Source organism: Schistocerca cancellata, chromosome 2 (assembly GCF_023864275.1).
Source record: "Schistocerca cancellata isolate TAMUIC-IGC-003103 chromosome 2, iqSchCanc2.1, whole genome shotgun sequence".
NCBI classification, from domain to species: Eukaryota; Metazoa; Arthropoda; class Insecta; order Orthoptera; family Acrididae; genus Schistocerca; species Schistocerca cancellata.
In genome coordinates this window covers 219,560,187-219,575,412 of record NC_064627.1, presented here as the reverse complement: position 1 = coordinate 219,575,412, position 15,226 = coordinate 219,560,187, and the positions used below count along the sequence as shown (strand labels likewise).

Genomic DNA, 15,226 nt, shown 5'->3' with positions numbered 1-15,226 from the left:
TTTTACTTAAGAGAAACGTTTCCGCGTGTGACAGTAATGCGACTCGTCTCGATTTCAATACTCTGGCATTAGGAAAGACGACCATGCACCTGCCAAGACTTGTCGCTCAGACGAGGTAGTGTTAGTTACAATACTGCAATTATTATTGCAGTGTAGAGTTTTACAAATCCGTACAGCAGCTGCAACCACCAAATGATTATACTGTTGAAAGATCTGAACTTTTCTGAATCACACTGCCTGACAAAGAAAAAGTAAAGCAAGCAGTTATCATCATTGTAACTTCGTACAAGTACACACCATTTTTGGGACATGTAATCACTAAAGTTGTTGTTCTGTGGGACTGGTACAGTGGCCACCATATTGCATCAGCGTTCTTCGTGTTTAGTGCTGTTACAAGCCTGGCAGAATATACAGGGTGTTTGAAAAGGAACTCCCTCATTTTAGATATAAATTTAACGAGGAAATTAATGAGAAATTACATCAGTGAGTTCATATCATGAAAGAGCATTCCTTCAAGTTTTGTTTAATGTTAGTAGACTGCAACGTGGGAGCCATTTGTTGCGCTGGACACGTCGAGACGATATTCCACTTCTCGCCACGTATTCAGGAACATCTCAGGTGTAACTGCCCCAACCACCGTGACGATTCTTTCCCGTAAATGATTGATGTCTCTGATCTTTTCACTGTACAAAATATTTTTTGTGTGGCCCCAGAAGAAAAAGTCTAGTGGCCTTAAGTATGGGCTTCTAGGTTGCCAAGGTATTGGACAGCCCTGCCTATCCACCTTCCTGGAAAGCGAGTGTCTAAAGCTGAACGCACATGGTTACTGTAAAGAGGTGGGGCGCCATCTTGTTGGAAAAACACAAGCCCCTTTTCCGCCTCAGTATCGTCCATTTGGGGAAAGACGTACTCTGTCAGCATGTCACACTAAATGTCCCAGTTTATTGTTTTTTCTACAAATATGAAAGGACCAATCACACGATCTTCCATCAAACCGCACCAGACATTACCTTTGGGAGAGTCACGTTGATGCTGAATAACTTCATGTGGATGCTCTGCCCCCCAAATTCCGCAGTTATGACGATTAACTGTTCCACTGACATGAAATGTAGCCTCATCAGAAAAGAGAATTTTTTTAAAAAAATTTACATCATCATCATCAGTTCTGTGCAGAAAAAGTCAACAGTAAACTCATACCTTTCGATTTTATCAGTAGGTTTTATTTCATGGAACAGCGGAAATTTGCAGGTGCGCAACTTAAGTCTTTTACGCACAACATCATACACAGTACCTTTAGGCACTCCTAATTGTAGACTGTGTATGGCCAATGACTTCTTCGGGCTACGAACACACGAAACACGGATCTGTTCAACAAGATCTTCAGAGGTTCTCGGTCTACCTGGTGATTTTGCTTTTAAAACACTACCTGTTTCCTTGAAAGACTTTATCCAATGACAGATAGTTTTTGCAGTAGGTGGTTCACCACCATACTGACGTCTAAAATTGTGTTCCACTGTAATAACTGACTCAGTTTTCACAAGCCAAATAACACACTGCGCTTTCTGTTGCGGAATACACATTGTTGCTGAGTTGCTCTGCACTGCACTGCGTGCGCACCTGGACTGAACTGAGGGAACAGAGAAAAAAGACAGCACTGGTGCCGTCTCAAGGTCAAGCTGACCTGCCAACTGCAGGGAGCCAACTTGGAGAGTTGACGAATCAAACACCACAAACTAGAATAGTGTATGTCACTTTGTGCAGATTCTAGGACACATTAAAACTAGGGAGTTCTTTTCCAAAGACATTGTATAAGGGGCGTGAACTACGTCAGATATATGATAATGTGAAGGACTGGAGATACGTGTACTCGTGTGAGATAGTGTTATCAGAACATGACGGAATTTGAAAGGGACTTTAATTTCGGTCATCATTTGGTCGGCTGCTCGATAAGTGCAATATCCAGATTTTGGGGCGTTCAGATATGACTGTGGCTTGATGTTGGACTGCCTGAGAACGTGAGGAAAAGCACATTCAACCTCAAGGTTCAAGTCGACCAAGTCTGACTGTCACAAGGGAGGATCGCCATATTGTGCACCAAGCACTCCGTGACCGCTCCACATCTGCACCTGCCACCCGAGGGCAAATAATGGACTGCCTGCACAGCTGGACAAAACTTCCGCTAACACCGCAACACAAAAGGTAGTTCTCATAGTAGCGCTATGATCGAGAAGCATCGACTGCTGACGAATGGCGTCGCATTGTGATCAGCAATGTATCGGCGTTCTGCACTACCCCAATTGACCATTGTCCGGGAGTATGGTTAAGATCTGGGGAGAGGTCCCAACCTTCCAATGATTTGGTGATGCACAGGGGAATTACTTGTGGCATCATGGTGTGGGGCATGGGGAGCCGTCGGGTGTGACTTTAGGTCACGACTGGTACAGAAAACGCTGACGACACAACAGAATGTGGCGGACATCCTGCATCCTGATGTACTACTTTTCATGCGTTAGTATCAAATGGTTCAAATGGCTCTGAGCACTATGGGACGCAACTGCTGTGGTCAGAAGTCCCCTAGAACTTACAACTACTTAAACCTAACTAACCTAAGGAAATCACACACATCCATGCCCGAGGCAGGATTCGAACCTGCGACCGTAGCGGTCGTGCGGTTCCAGACTGTAGCGCCTTTAACCGCTCGGCCACTCCGGCCGGCGCGTTAGTATCATTGTGCCACTTTTCTACAGGACGATGCTCATCCACCCATCACACATGTCTCTCTGATGCATCTGCGTGATGTTGAAGTACTTCCATAGCCAGCAAGATCCCCAGTCTGTCCCCGATAGAGCATGTTTGGAAACAGCTCGGGTGTCAACGCTGTGCCACTGCCAGTATTCAGGCAATCAGACACCTGTTGCAGCAGTCGTGGGCCAGCTTGCCTCAGGAAACTATACAAAGACTTTATGACAACCTTTTCCAACAGAGTCAATGCATGTGTCCAGCCCAGACGGGCTGCGACGTCATACTGATAAGTGAGCTCATATTGTCAAGTTCTTTGTACATTTGACTCTATTTTGTAAGCGCTGAAATAACATTATATAACCTCCCAAGAATTAAATTTTCATTTCGTTTCCTCCTCCCCTTCAGGGCACTTCACTATTTTTGTCAAACAGTGAAGAAGGAAAACGAGGAAAGGCGATTATCAAAAAATCACTAAATTACTCACAGTAACATGATTTCCCAAAGCAGTTATCAGATTTTCTATGAAATTTACATCTACATTCGTAAGACACATCACAGCGTGTCGTGCAGAGTACTTATTGCACCACTCCGATTACCTACCTTAGCTTCCCTACTTGTGAATGGTGCTTGGGAAGCACGAGCTTCGCTAATCTTCCATGTGAGCTCTAATTTTTCTTATCTGTCCGACTTTTCTTGGAACATATGCCACAGAACTTTCAGCAGCACACCTCCTTCTGATTACCAATACCTCTCTTGTAGCATTCACCATTGGCCACTGTTAATCATTTCCGGAAGGCTCTGTCGCTTACTACATAAACCCGTGGCAAAAAATATTCTCTTTCTAGATACTCTTTACAAATAATATTTATTAAATCTCACAAGAGTCCCAGGCCGGTAAGCATAGTAAACAATCAGTCGAACAAGTATTTCGTAAGACCTCCTTTTTGTAGATGAGTTATAAAGAGCAGTCAAATGAAAACGAGACATTGTAAGAAAGTAAGTTAATTGTTTATTACTCAAAAAATTATCGCCTAAGCTGCGATAATCACACCATGAGACAAGACGGTTAATGTCTTCATGGAAAAATGTTCGCGGTGCCTACAGAACTATGGTTGTTCGCAGGCGTGCACCTCCTCTTCCGAAGTAAATCGACGGCCACGTATGCATTTCTTCACGGCTCGAAAAATATGGGAATCGCAAAGGGAGAAATTGGGACTGTATGATAGATGTGTAAGGGCCTCCCAGCGAAATTTATACCGCGTAATTGAAACAATCATGGCGATATTAGAGTGAGCCCACTCTCCTGATATTCCTCAATGCGATTTCCATTTTTTGTAGCCCTGGAGGAAAACATTCGTGGCCTACTTTTTGCCTCGGACGAAGAGGTGAACGCCTGGGTACAATTCATGTTTCCGTAGGCAACCGCAAACATTTTTTATGAAGGCTTCGAACGTCGTATCCTACAATGAAATATTCTGGGATTATAACATTCTATACAAAGCCGATTTTCTTCTCAAAAGGAATAACGGAGAAAGGCCTAGATGGGAATATTCTTACGGGAAGTATGCTGGACACTTAATAGATATTATGTCCCATCATGGTGCTGATATTAATGTACCATCTCTAATGCTCAAATTAATATACCGTCTCTAGTAACGTTATCTTCGACGTCACCTTAGGCGCTACACTTCCTTTCTTCTTTCGGATCTACTTTACCTTAAATGTAAAACATTATACTCTAGCATATTACTCATATTGAACTAATATGGGAATATGAGGAAATGTTAGGTATATTAGGACAAAACACTCGTTCAGAATAATTGACACAAGTAATTTTTTTTAGCGATCAGCATACAGAAGTTCGTGCTTGTGAATTAATACTGAAAATACTTCGTTTCTGATTGCAACTATATATAGACCTCACAGGGAAATTTTGGACCATTTCTGAGGAATCTGTCAGACGTCAGCACACTATTAATAGTCTCACTGTAGATTTTCTAAAGGATTCTGATATACAAAGTTATCTGATGCTCCTTAGTGGAAATCGGAACAAATAATGCCTCTAGAACTAACGTTATTAAGAACAGTTTACAAGAGATGAGCTGTAATGAAGTTTACAATGAACTAAATGCTGACATAAAATTTAATCTATTCCATTATAACTTCCTACGATTATTTGAAAATAACTTTCCACATGAGCTAAATAGAAACAGTAATTTCTGATAAGATTTCTAGTGGAAGACAGCTGTCTGGGAAAAAGTTCTTCAAAAATGTACACAAACATCTCGACAGCAAAAATATTTACTTTGGTGGTAACAGGTTTCGGTCAGTTTTTTACCATCTTCAGACCCTTTACCATGATGGCAAGCTGTGGCGGTGAATAGAACGGATCAAAATAAAATGTTTTTATACTTGAGTCTGTTTGTGTCCATTTTTAAAGTAATCAGAAACATCCATGTAGAAAACCATTGAACATTAGTGGGGGTAAAGTATCTTATGAAAGAGAAAGGGAAATGTATCTGTTGGCAAGAAGAAGTAGAGATCTTTCAGTTGTTGCACACTACAAAAACTACTCAAAATTTCTAAGAATAATTATTAAAAATCAAGGAACGTAGAGAAAAATCACAGCATTTTGAAAAAGCAGCTCTCATAAATTTCAGCATATGTTTCAGTTTCTATCCCCGAAATTAAGAAAATTATATATTCTCTCAAAAATAAAATCTCGTCTGGATCTGATGGCATTTTCAACAGAGTGCTACACATCAGTCTCTTAATAACAAACCAACTGTTATCTAAAATATGCATCACTAACTCAAGGCGTTTTTCTACAGACATAGAAATATAGCGTTTTCAAGCCCCTCTATAAGAACGGTGATACGAGGATTTGTCAGTAACTACCGACCTGCTTCCCTGCTAACACCATTTTCCAAATGCGTAGGCTTTTTATTCTAGAATACTAAGCACCTGAGCAACAATAATATCCACAAGCCGACCACAGTTTCAGTTTCAGAATGGTTGCTCTACTGAGGATGACATCTGTACATTTATTCACCAAATTTTGCAAGCATTAAATAACGAAATAGCACCGGTTGTTATTTTCTGTCCCCTATCTAAAGTTTTGACTGTGTGAATCAAATATTCTCCTAGAAAAACTGAAGCTTTATGCAATTGATAGTATAGCCAACTAATAGATAATCTCATATGTAACCAAAAGAATGAGGAAAATTGTACTTAGTAATTTGATAAATGAAATTAGGGGAAATTCTTGTGACTGAGGACAATCATGTAGGGGCTTCCCCAAGGCTTAATCTTTCGTCCTCCATTGTTCCTCATACACGTAAACGATCTTCTGTCTAATATACAAGAGACAGAATTAGTTCTTTTTGTGGATGAAAGTAGTATTGTAATTTATCCAAGTATACACACAGACAAAGAAGAAATGGTGACCAGCTTTCTTAAAACTGTGACTGGTTTTCTGTAAAAGTTCTCACTCTCAGTTTTAAAAAGACATAACATATTTTGCTCTGTAAATCTAGGAGTACTACACCAACGACATGTGTAACATATGGTGAAGAAATAGTAAGTAGGGTGGAAACTTCAAACGTCTTATGAGTCCATACTGACGAGAATTCAAATAGAAGTAGCACATTTTGGAACTCCAGAAACAACTTAGTTCAGCAGCATTTGAACTTGATATCGTTTCAAATCTTGGGGAGAGACAAATCAGTCAGTTGACATATTTTGCGTATTTTGATGTAATGTCGTATGGAATAATGTTGCGCCGGCCGGAGTGGCCGTGCGGTTCTAGGCACTACAGTCTGGAACCGGGTGACCGCTACGGTCTCAGGTTCGAATCCTGCCTCGGGCATGGGTGTGTGTGACGTTCTTAGGTTAGTTAGGTTTAATTAGTTCTAAGTTCTAGGCGTCTGATGGCCTCAGAAGTTAAGTCGCATAGTGCTCAGAGCCAATAATGTTGCAGTGTCACTTTTCTTTAAGAAAGAGAGTCTTCTTTGCTCAAGAAGTTGCTGTCAGAATAATATGTAGTGGTCAACCACGAGCATGTTGTAGACATCTGTTTAAGCAGTTTGGCATTTTGACTACTGCTTCACAGTAGTATTTTATCCTATTTGAAGTTTCTTGTAAACAATCCACTACATTTCAAAGGGAACAATGATGTACATAAATGCAACCCCTGAAGAAAAAATGACATTCGTTATTCCACAGTAAGGTGGTCTTTAGCACAAAAAGGGGAGCACAATGCTGCAACTAAAATTTTTGATCATTTGTTCAGTGATATAAAGTGTCTAAGAGACAGCAAAGTAAAATTTATAAATAAACTGGAAAAGTTTCTCTTGGACAACACCTTCTTTTCTGTGAAAGACTTTCTGTGCCATGTGGGAGTTTCTTCCCTGAAGAACTGATACATAGGTTACTTTCAACAGTGTGGCTTGCTTTGTTTGTGAACTTGTTAATGCAGAAATTCCTTTTATTGAATTTCTTGACGGTGGCAACGGCCTTGCCGCAATGGCTACACCGGTTCCCGTGAGATCACCGAAGTTAAGCGCTGTCGGGAGTGGTCGACACTTGAATGGGTGACCATCGAGGCCGCCATGCGCTGTTGCCATTTTTCGGGGTGCACTCAGCCTCAGCCTCGTGATGCCAATTGAGGAGCTACTCGACCGAACAGTAGCGGCTTCGGTCAAGAATATCATCATAACGACCGGAAGAGCGATGTGCTGACCCCACGCTCCTCCTATCCGCAGCCTCCCTGAGGATGACACGGCGGTCGGATGGTCCCGGTAGGCCACTCGTGGCCTGAAGACGGAGTGAGGATTACTGTAATGTGTACAAAAGGGTAGGAATTACTAGCTAAAGATTATATATATTTTTAAAACGCCTATAAATTTCAGCATGTAGCAAAATTTGCAAATCAATTTACAATGTTAATGTAAACTGACTCATTTCACATCTTTGTAATTTGTCATGCGCATGATCAAAAAATAAAACCCTACAAGAAAATCGATTAATGTTACCATTTTTGCCATCAATTTTAATTACTCAGGTAACGAATTTCCTTAGGAAGCTGAGTGAATTGTGTTCCAGAGATTTCATCCCGTAATTGGGTGAAGGTCTCAGAATGTGATTCGAGCCGCATTGTGTTCAGTGCGGCGTCGTCAGCCGACTCTTATGCTAGTTGGGTGTGCATCATATTTTGTTGCTAACAACAGATATGGAACTTTCCAGAGCTGAATGAATGGAAAACCATATTGTAGTACTGAAGCACATGTCAAATTTTTGTGCATGTAAAATATGGTCTGAAGTGTAAAATTAGGTTTACGTTACTTAAATTTCAGATACGCAAACCATTAAAATTTTACTGACCCATAGAGTTCCTTTCATATGAGTAACATGACCTGCTTTAAAGGAAAACGAAAGAACGAGCGGATAAATAACCGTGCCACAGTACAAAAAGGCGAATATGCTCCTGTTTGAATTAAGAGTCTCTGATTAAAAAATGCCGTGCCAGGAGCCTCATTCTACCTTCCTCGGCTACTTTAAAAATGTTACCAAAAATTTTTGTATGTGAACATATTCCCACATTTTTATGGGACACAGTGGCAGTGGAGTATAGTTGACAGTGACAGTGCTAGGATAAGAGTGAAGGAGACAGTGCCAATGGGAGAGGAATAAAGAGGAGGAGAAACTGGAAGTGGGTGAGAACCAGCGACAGTGGGAAACAGAGTCTATGACAATGACAACAAGGAAGGATAGAGTAGTAGTGTGAAGAGGCAGCAGCAATGGGAAGTAATGAATGAGATGGTAGCATTAAGAAAGAGCAAGAGGGAGACAGTGAGAGTGAAAGAGACAGTGGTAGTAGTAGGACAGAAGGAAGGAGACTGTGGCTGTGAGACAGGAGACAGTGACAGTTAGAGAGACATAAAGAGATAAAGACTTGGGCTGAACGAACGAATGAGACTGGGTAAGTGGGAATGGATGTGTAAGAGCGACTTACAGCTATGGAGTAGTGAGGGAGAGCGCAGGGGGCTGGTGCGAGTGGGAGGTGAGTTGCATATTAAGAAGTGTGCGAATATGTTCACATGCCAAAATTTCTGGCAAATTTTTAAGGGTGCTGAGAAAGATAGAATGAGGTAGGTGCTACCCACTTTTCAGTCTGAGCCTTTTTGAAATAGGAGCGTTTTCATCTCGTTTGTGCTTCGAAAGGAGAATTTTCCCGCTGGTGCTCTACTGCTACTGATTTATCAGTATCAGACACAGAAATTTGTCTTATATCACGTCGTATATGTAACCGATATCACTAGAAATTTAAAAAAATTACAAATTAAGGATGAAGTCGTAAACTGTGTTAATGAATTGTCGTGTTTAGGTCACCTGAAGTAAATTACTGACCAGACAGCGAAAGACACAAATATAAGAGTAAGAATGGACTGCAGTGCTTATGATAAAGTTAACAGAACTTTGAGATCTGTGCTGTTTATCTATTTGAAAAGGAGTACCAGTTTTGACTTATTGCAGTGCGATATGGGCTTCTGACACAAAATCCACTGAAAAAAATGGTGGTTTCTGGGCGAGCAATGAAAATAAACATGTTAGGAATTACTAGACGACACAGGGAAAGAAACAAATGTATCGGGAAACATACTGTAGTGTAAGACATAGTTAAGGCCGTAGAGAAGAGAAATGTATGAGGCACGTAACTAGGCGAATGGATGGTAGAATCCCTAAGAAAGTTTTATGCTGGATTCCTAGAAAGAACGAAACACCGAGACGCCGACATACCGGAAGACGGGTAGATGATATCAGAAACATGCAGAAGTCACATGGACACGTGGCTGCACTTAGCTAAAGATTGTGATTCGCAGAAAACTCTAGATGAGCAGCAGCAGCAGAAATCGAATGACTGTGATGGTGGTGGTGATGACGTCAGGATCTGCTTGCGTTCCTTAATAAGTTTCATAACATGTGCGTGTTTCGTATTTCGTGTTTCAATTGAAGAGGTCGGTGGAAGAAAGTACTAACGCAAGAGGATGAATTCTGAGGTATTGCAGCTACACAGCGTGTAACAGATAAAAGTGCGGATTTTTTTTTCTATGTGGTACCTTAATACGTACGGACATTAGTGTGTTGGCTGTTTTTTCTATGCGTCTAACAGTCTTCCTGCAAATACACTACTGGCCATTAAAATTGCTACACCACGAAGATGACGTGCTACAGATGCGAAATTTAACCGACAGGAAGAAGCTGCTGTGATATGCAAATGATTAGCTTTTCAGAGCATTGACACAAGATTGGCGCCGGTGGCTACACCTACGACGTGCTGACATGACGAAAGTTTCCAACCGATTTCTCATACACAAACAGCTGCTGTCCGGCGTTGCCTGGTAAAACGTTGTTGTGATGCCTCTTGTAAGGAGGAGAAATGCGTACCATCACGTTTCCGACTTTGATAAAGGTCGGATAGTAGCCTATCACCATTGCGGTTTATCGTATCGCGACATTGCTGCTCGTGTTGGTTGAATCCAATAACTGTTAGCAGAATATGGAATCGGTGGGTTTAGGAGGGTAATACGGAACGCCGTGCTGGATTCCAACGGCCTCTTATCACAGCAGTCGAGATGACAGGCATTTTATCCGCATGGCTGTAACGGATCTCGATCCCTGAGTCAACAGATGGGGACGTTTGCAACACAATAACCATCTGCATGAACAGTTCGACGACGTTTGCAGCAGCATGGACTATCAGCTCGGAGACGAAGGCAGCGGTTACCCTTGACGCTGATTCACAGACAGGAGTGCCTGCCTTGGTGTACTCAGCGTCGAACCTGGGTGCACGAATGGCAAAACGTAATTTTTTCGGATGAATCCAGGTTCTGTCTACAGCATCATGATGTGAACGCACATTAGAAGCGTGTATTCTTCTGGCGTATCACCAGGAACTGATTTCTCAGGATCTATTCACCCAAATTGCGTGAAAATGTAATCACATGTCAGTTCTAGTGTAATATATTTGTCCAATGAATACCCTTTTATCATCTGCATTTCTTCTTCGTGTAGCAAATTTAATGGCTAGTAGTGTACGTCATGTAACTTTTTTTTTCCACAGGCATAATTGCACCACTAAATGGGCTGCGTCTGTCAGTATAGACGAATCATTTTGCATCCTCGCGTCTACATTTCAATACCTGACCTGCTCTTCAGGGGAAAATAAGCATTCATGGCTTGATCTTGTAACATTTACTTGCAGGTATTAACGAAGCTAAGAACATACATCTTGTAATATTATAATTATTAGTATACAAATGGTGTAAATATTGATGTTGTTCAGTACACCGCCCTCAGTCACCAACAGAAATATATCACTTATATCTATATACCCTACATTTTTTGTTAAGTTTAAGGACAAGAACACAAAATCAATACTACAAATCATTTAATGTAGTAGACGCCGTTTTCTAGCGGCACATAGGGATCAACTTGTTACCAGTATCTGGTGCATTCGAAAACACAACACTAATCTTTAGTAGACTGAGGTTTAGCACTTTCTTCAGCCGACGGTTTCGACTGTCGTACTGCAGCGCCTGTGGTTGCCTGCTCTTCTAGCGGTGCCTCGCCACCTCTCGCCTGACTTCTCTTGCGTGTTGCGCAGTTTGCCGGGCGTGTAGCAGCTCCTCCGAGATGGCGGACATCAGGTTCGAGCTGCTGCCGGACCCCGGGGACCGCTACCAGCTGGGGGACCGCATCGGCCGCGGCGTCTACAGCGAGGTCTTCGAGGCCGTCGACACGCAGGCCGGTAAGTGGCTCTGTGCTGAGAGAGCATTGCTACTAACCAGCGCTCTGGACCTGCGCTCTTCTATATAACTCCAAGGTGGGAATTCATATGAGATTGTAACCCTCGTTTTATGACGTGAAATGTTACCCCTGTACATTAAATTTGACACGTATGTAACTAAACGCAACCTGACTCTAATGACTAACTTTCGGAGTGATAAGACCTTTCACATAACGCAACAAAAGAGAAGGTACGTTAATCAAAGTTAACCAAGACAAAACTAAAATCAGAATCCTCACTGTAGTCGTCATGCATCTTCTGACGGCGCATGTAAAGAAAATTTATCTTATAGATACAATTTGTGCCAGGCAAATGCCTTTGCTACCTGTGCCCTACACCACCTTTCAGTATAAGAAAAAAATTTTGAACATGTGTGGTATCAGAAATTATGTCGAAGGCTCCGTTCCTACCGGCACTTGTCTCGAAGTTTGCCAGTATCGTAGACTTACGTTTATAGCTGAAAATTCTTACAGCACACAATCGTGGACCTTGCATAATTCAGCCTGCTTCACCCCAGCTTTTAGTGCAATTAAAGCAAATGAGGTGCGTTGTCAGTATGTAATTCCCAAATGATCACATATGGAGATATAGAGACCGTGGGAAAGATTCAATCACCAAAGACCAGGAAGGGAATAATACATTCTTAAAATCCCATCTATAGTCAAATACAACATAATGACCAAAGTGCAAACACAGGAAAACGGGCGTCATGGATAAACACAGTTCAACAGGCCATGTGCTTTATATCCTCATCAGATTTGACGGACAAGATAAAATTGTGAAATTCTATTATTAATTTCTCAAGCATTGTCTTACAAGTGGAACAGCATTGAGATAAGCTATTTCCAATCTTGGCTGATTAACTTAGAAATAGATACTGATCCTCGAGTGCTCTGAAGAAAGTGAAGAGGTCAAAGAAGGATCTAACGTTTCCACATCAGCTACGACTTCAAAATGTATCGCGAAAAGAAAAGGCTGATTCTCCATTATGTAAAACGCAACGTAATTTCCAATCATGTAAATGCACAGCAAATGTGCGAAGCAAGTAACAGTCTCGCCGTAATCCAGAACTAAGTCGACTTAATTAGATCATCTTTAGATCACGTGACAAAGCGTCTGTACTACGAGAAACATCAGCACGAGTAGTAGCCATGGCAACAGGATCGGAAGCAGGATCAGAGGAAGGGGCAGTTTGTATGGTGGCCATAGTTCTGTCCAAACCTAAGTACGCCGCGCAACATTCTGATTCCTTGAGTCTGTCAGAGATCGCTGCACTCGTCAAGATATAGTATACAGTCTCTACCCAGAGGTGCACCACGCTAGCAGACGGATGAATGACTGCTGATGTTTGAGGCTAACAGATAACTCCCGTGAGGTGCACGAATAAGCTGTATGAAAGATGTTCGCGAATTCACTGTCTGATCTAGGATAGCACTGTAGGGTGACGTCAAAATGTGTCCTACGATAAGGATACCCGTATTTTGTTGACATGATAATGTATGCTGAAGTATGGACTCTTATATTGGACACATCTAGATGTAAGGATCCCTTGCTCTACTGTGGTTCAAACAGGGCAGACTGTTATTTGTCCGTCGACGTAGCGAATGTATGCCGTACTGAACGTTCCCTTGCTTAAAAGATTGCTGCGACGTGAAAAGGTACAAGGGGAAACTAGCATCCACATGCTCACGGCAGGCATGATACAGACATGTCACAGAAAACCTTGACGTGGTAAAGAGATGCTCCTCGTATAAGAAAGCAGCTGCCTTCAGTGGCCTCAGTTCAGCAGCCAGGCCGTGCAGCTACAGTAATACAGGGGCAACCATTCTTCTTTTAATTAAAAGTTTCCCTGAGACATTTAAGTATCTCTTTATTATCTACGATAATAATCGAAGCAGACGAAATTAATTAAAATTTGTGCTGTGGCCGGGATTCGAACCCGGGTCGTTTCGCTTGTGAGGTAGAAATTCTAACCATAACACTACCGCAGTACGATGGTCAACATTGTTGCACGAAGTACCTCAGCTGAGTGCCCCCCCCCCCCCCCCCCCCAAACACAAACTTCATTTCTGTCAAAGAAGTCTGGCATCGACCTCTGGCTAATGCGTCTCCACAACGCTGCGTCAGACACAGCTGATGCTGACTCGGCAGCGGTGGCTATCAGTATTAATCTCGCTGAGTGGGAATACTTGCGATGCAAACGGCGACTGCTGTAGTGGAGTAGTGAGCAGTTGGGTCAGTATGGTCAGTTCTGAACACCAGGTTTCGACGTCCGAGTGGCGATTCAAGCCTGAATGCAAACGTACGGACGGTCCAGCCATATGGAGGCCAAGTGGTTCTACCGGACGACGCATACAACGGACTCCTGGGCCGCACGAGGGACGTCTGGTTACAGCTGCATGTGCGGGTGTAAACAGCGCCAGTACTGAATCTACCTATGGAGTCACGCAGCGAGGTTGGCGAAATGCTGATTCGACGACCTGCGTGTCGGATTGCTGCGTCGTAATACGACGGTAGGCAGTACTCCAATGATGTCGCCAAGTTTGAGGAAACTTCAGGGATAGGCACTGAAAGTACCGCAACAGTACTCGGACCAGCAGCGAGCACATCTGTGTCTCTGCAGGTTGCCTCGAGCATCAGCTAGCACTTCTCCTTTCACGGTTTCTCCTGCTTGAAACCATGACACTACACAGAGAGTAGCCATTCCTTACTTTGCTCCTATCTACTAGGCACTATTTTGATACCATTCAAGTGCTACCTTTGCTTTTGTGGAAGGTACGGTACTGTTCACATACGCTGTCTTAGTGTGCCGGCCCAAGATCATGATATTTCTTTTCTTGCCAAACTACAACGTGGCGGCTACGAGACGTCACTAGAACCCAAATTAAAATAGGCCTAAGAAACAATCGATATTCCAAATTTCTTCAGAGGAACAAAACAAACTGTTTCAAAACTAGTACGAAACTCTATAGCATTTCTGTTGTGTCATTTCAAAGCTTGCGTCTTATTCTGACACTGGCAGGATCGTTAGAGAATTGATTCAACTCTATTTTCAATTATTGCTCCTTCATTACATTGCAATCTCCAGTAAAACCATTAGGTGCAATAGAAATGGATAATTTACATACTATAGTAGCTCAAACTTCAAATACGTGTAACTGCTAAAATCAAATATCCCAAACAAAACAGACGGCTCTTGAGTATAGCTGGTATCGTTTGCTTAGTCATCTTATTATCAATTACAAAAAAGCTAATGAACTACGCTAGGTCTCCTGAGCTATAATCCCAAATTAACATGTGTAAGGAAAGCTACTCACCAGACTAAACCAAAATACATTTCTACACACTTGATATACTGGGTGTAACAAAATGGAATGACCAGACTTTCAGGAAACAATTCTCATACGTAGAGGAAGAAAATATTTTATGGGTCCGTAAACGTTTTATTTGCATGTTAGAGCTCAGTTCCTACAACTCCTCAACACATTAATCATGAGAAACAGGCAGGAAATGAACGTATCAGCACAGCACGAAACACTTGCCCGAATGACATGTTCAAAATACCCTCCGTCAGCAAGGATACATGCATCAACCCGCAGTCGCGTTGAATCCCTGATACGCTAAATGGGTTTAGAT

At 42.2% G+C, this 15,226-nt stretch overlaps 1 protein-coding gene across 3 annotated transcripts in view; it reads left to right on the top strand.

The window, feature by feature from the left end:
• The window catches only part of LOC126161547 (neither inactivation nor afterpotential protein C), a 388,525-nt gene that overhangs the window by 26,948 nt on the left and 346,351 nt on the right, over nt 1-15,226 (top strand). For 2 of the 3 annotated variants that reach the window (XM_049917480.1, XM_049917478.1), the window contains exon 2: nt 11,408-11,551. In XM_049917480.1, coding sequence (XP_049773437.1) covers nt 11,437-11,551 — 115 coding nt within the window. In that variant the 5' untranslated portion in view covers nt 11,408-11,436. Of the gene's footprint in view, nt 1-11,361; nt 11,552-15,226 lie in introns of all 3 variants that reach the window. The other variant, XM_049917479.1, reaches the window with a different exon arrangement.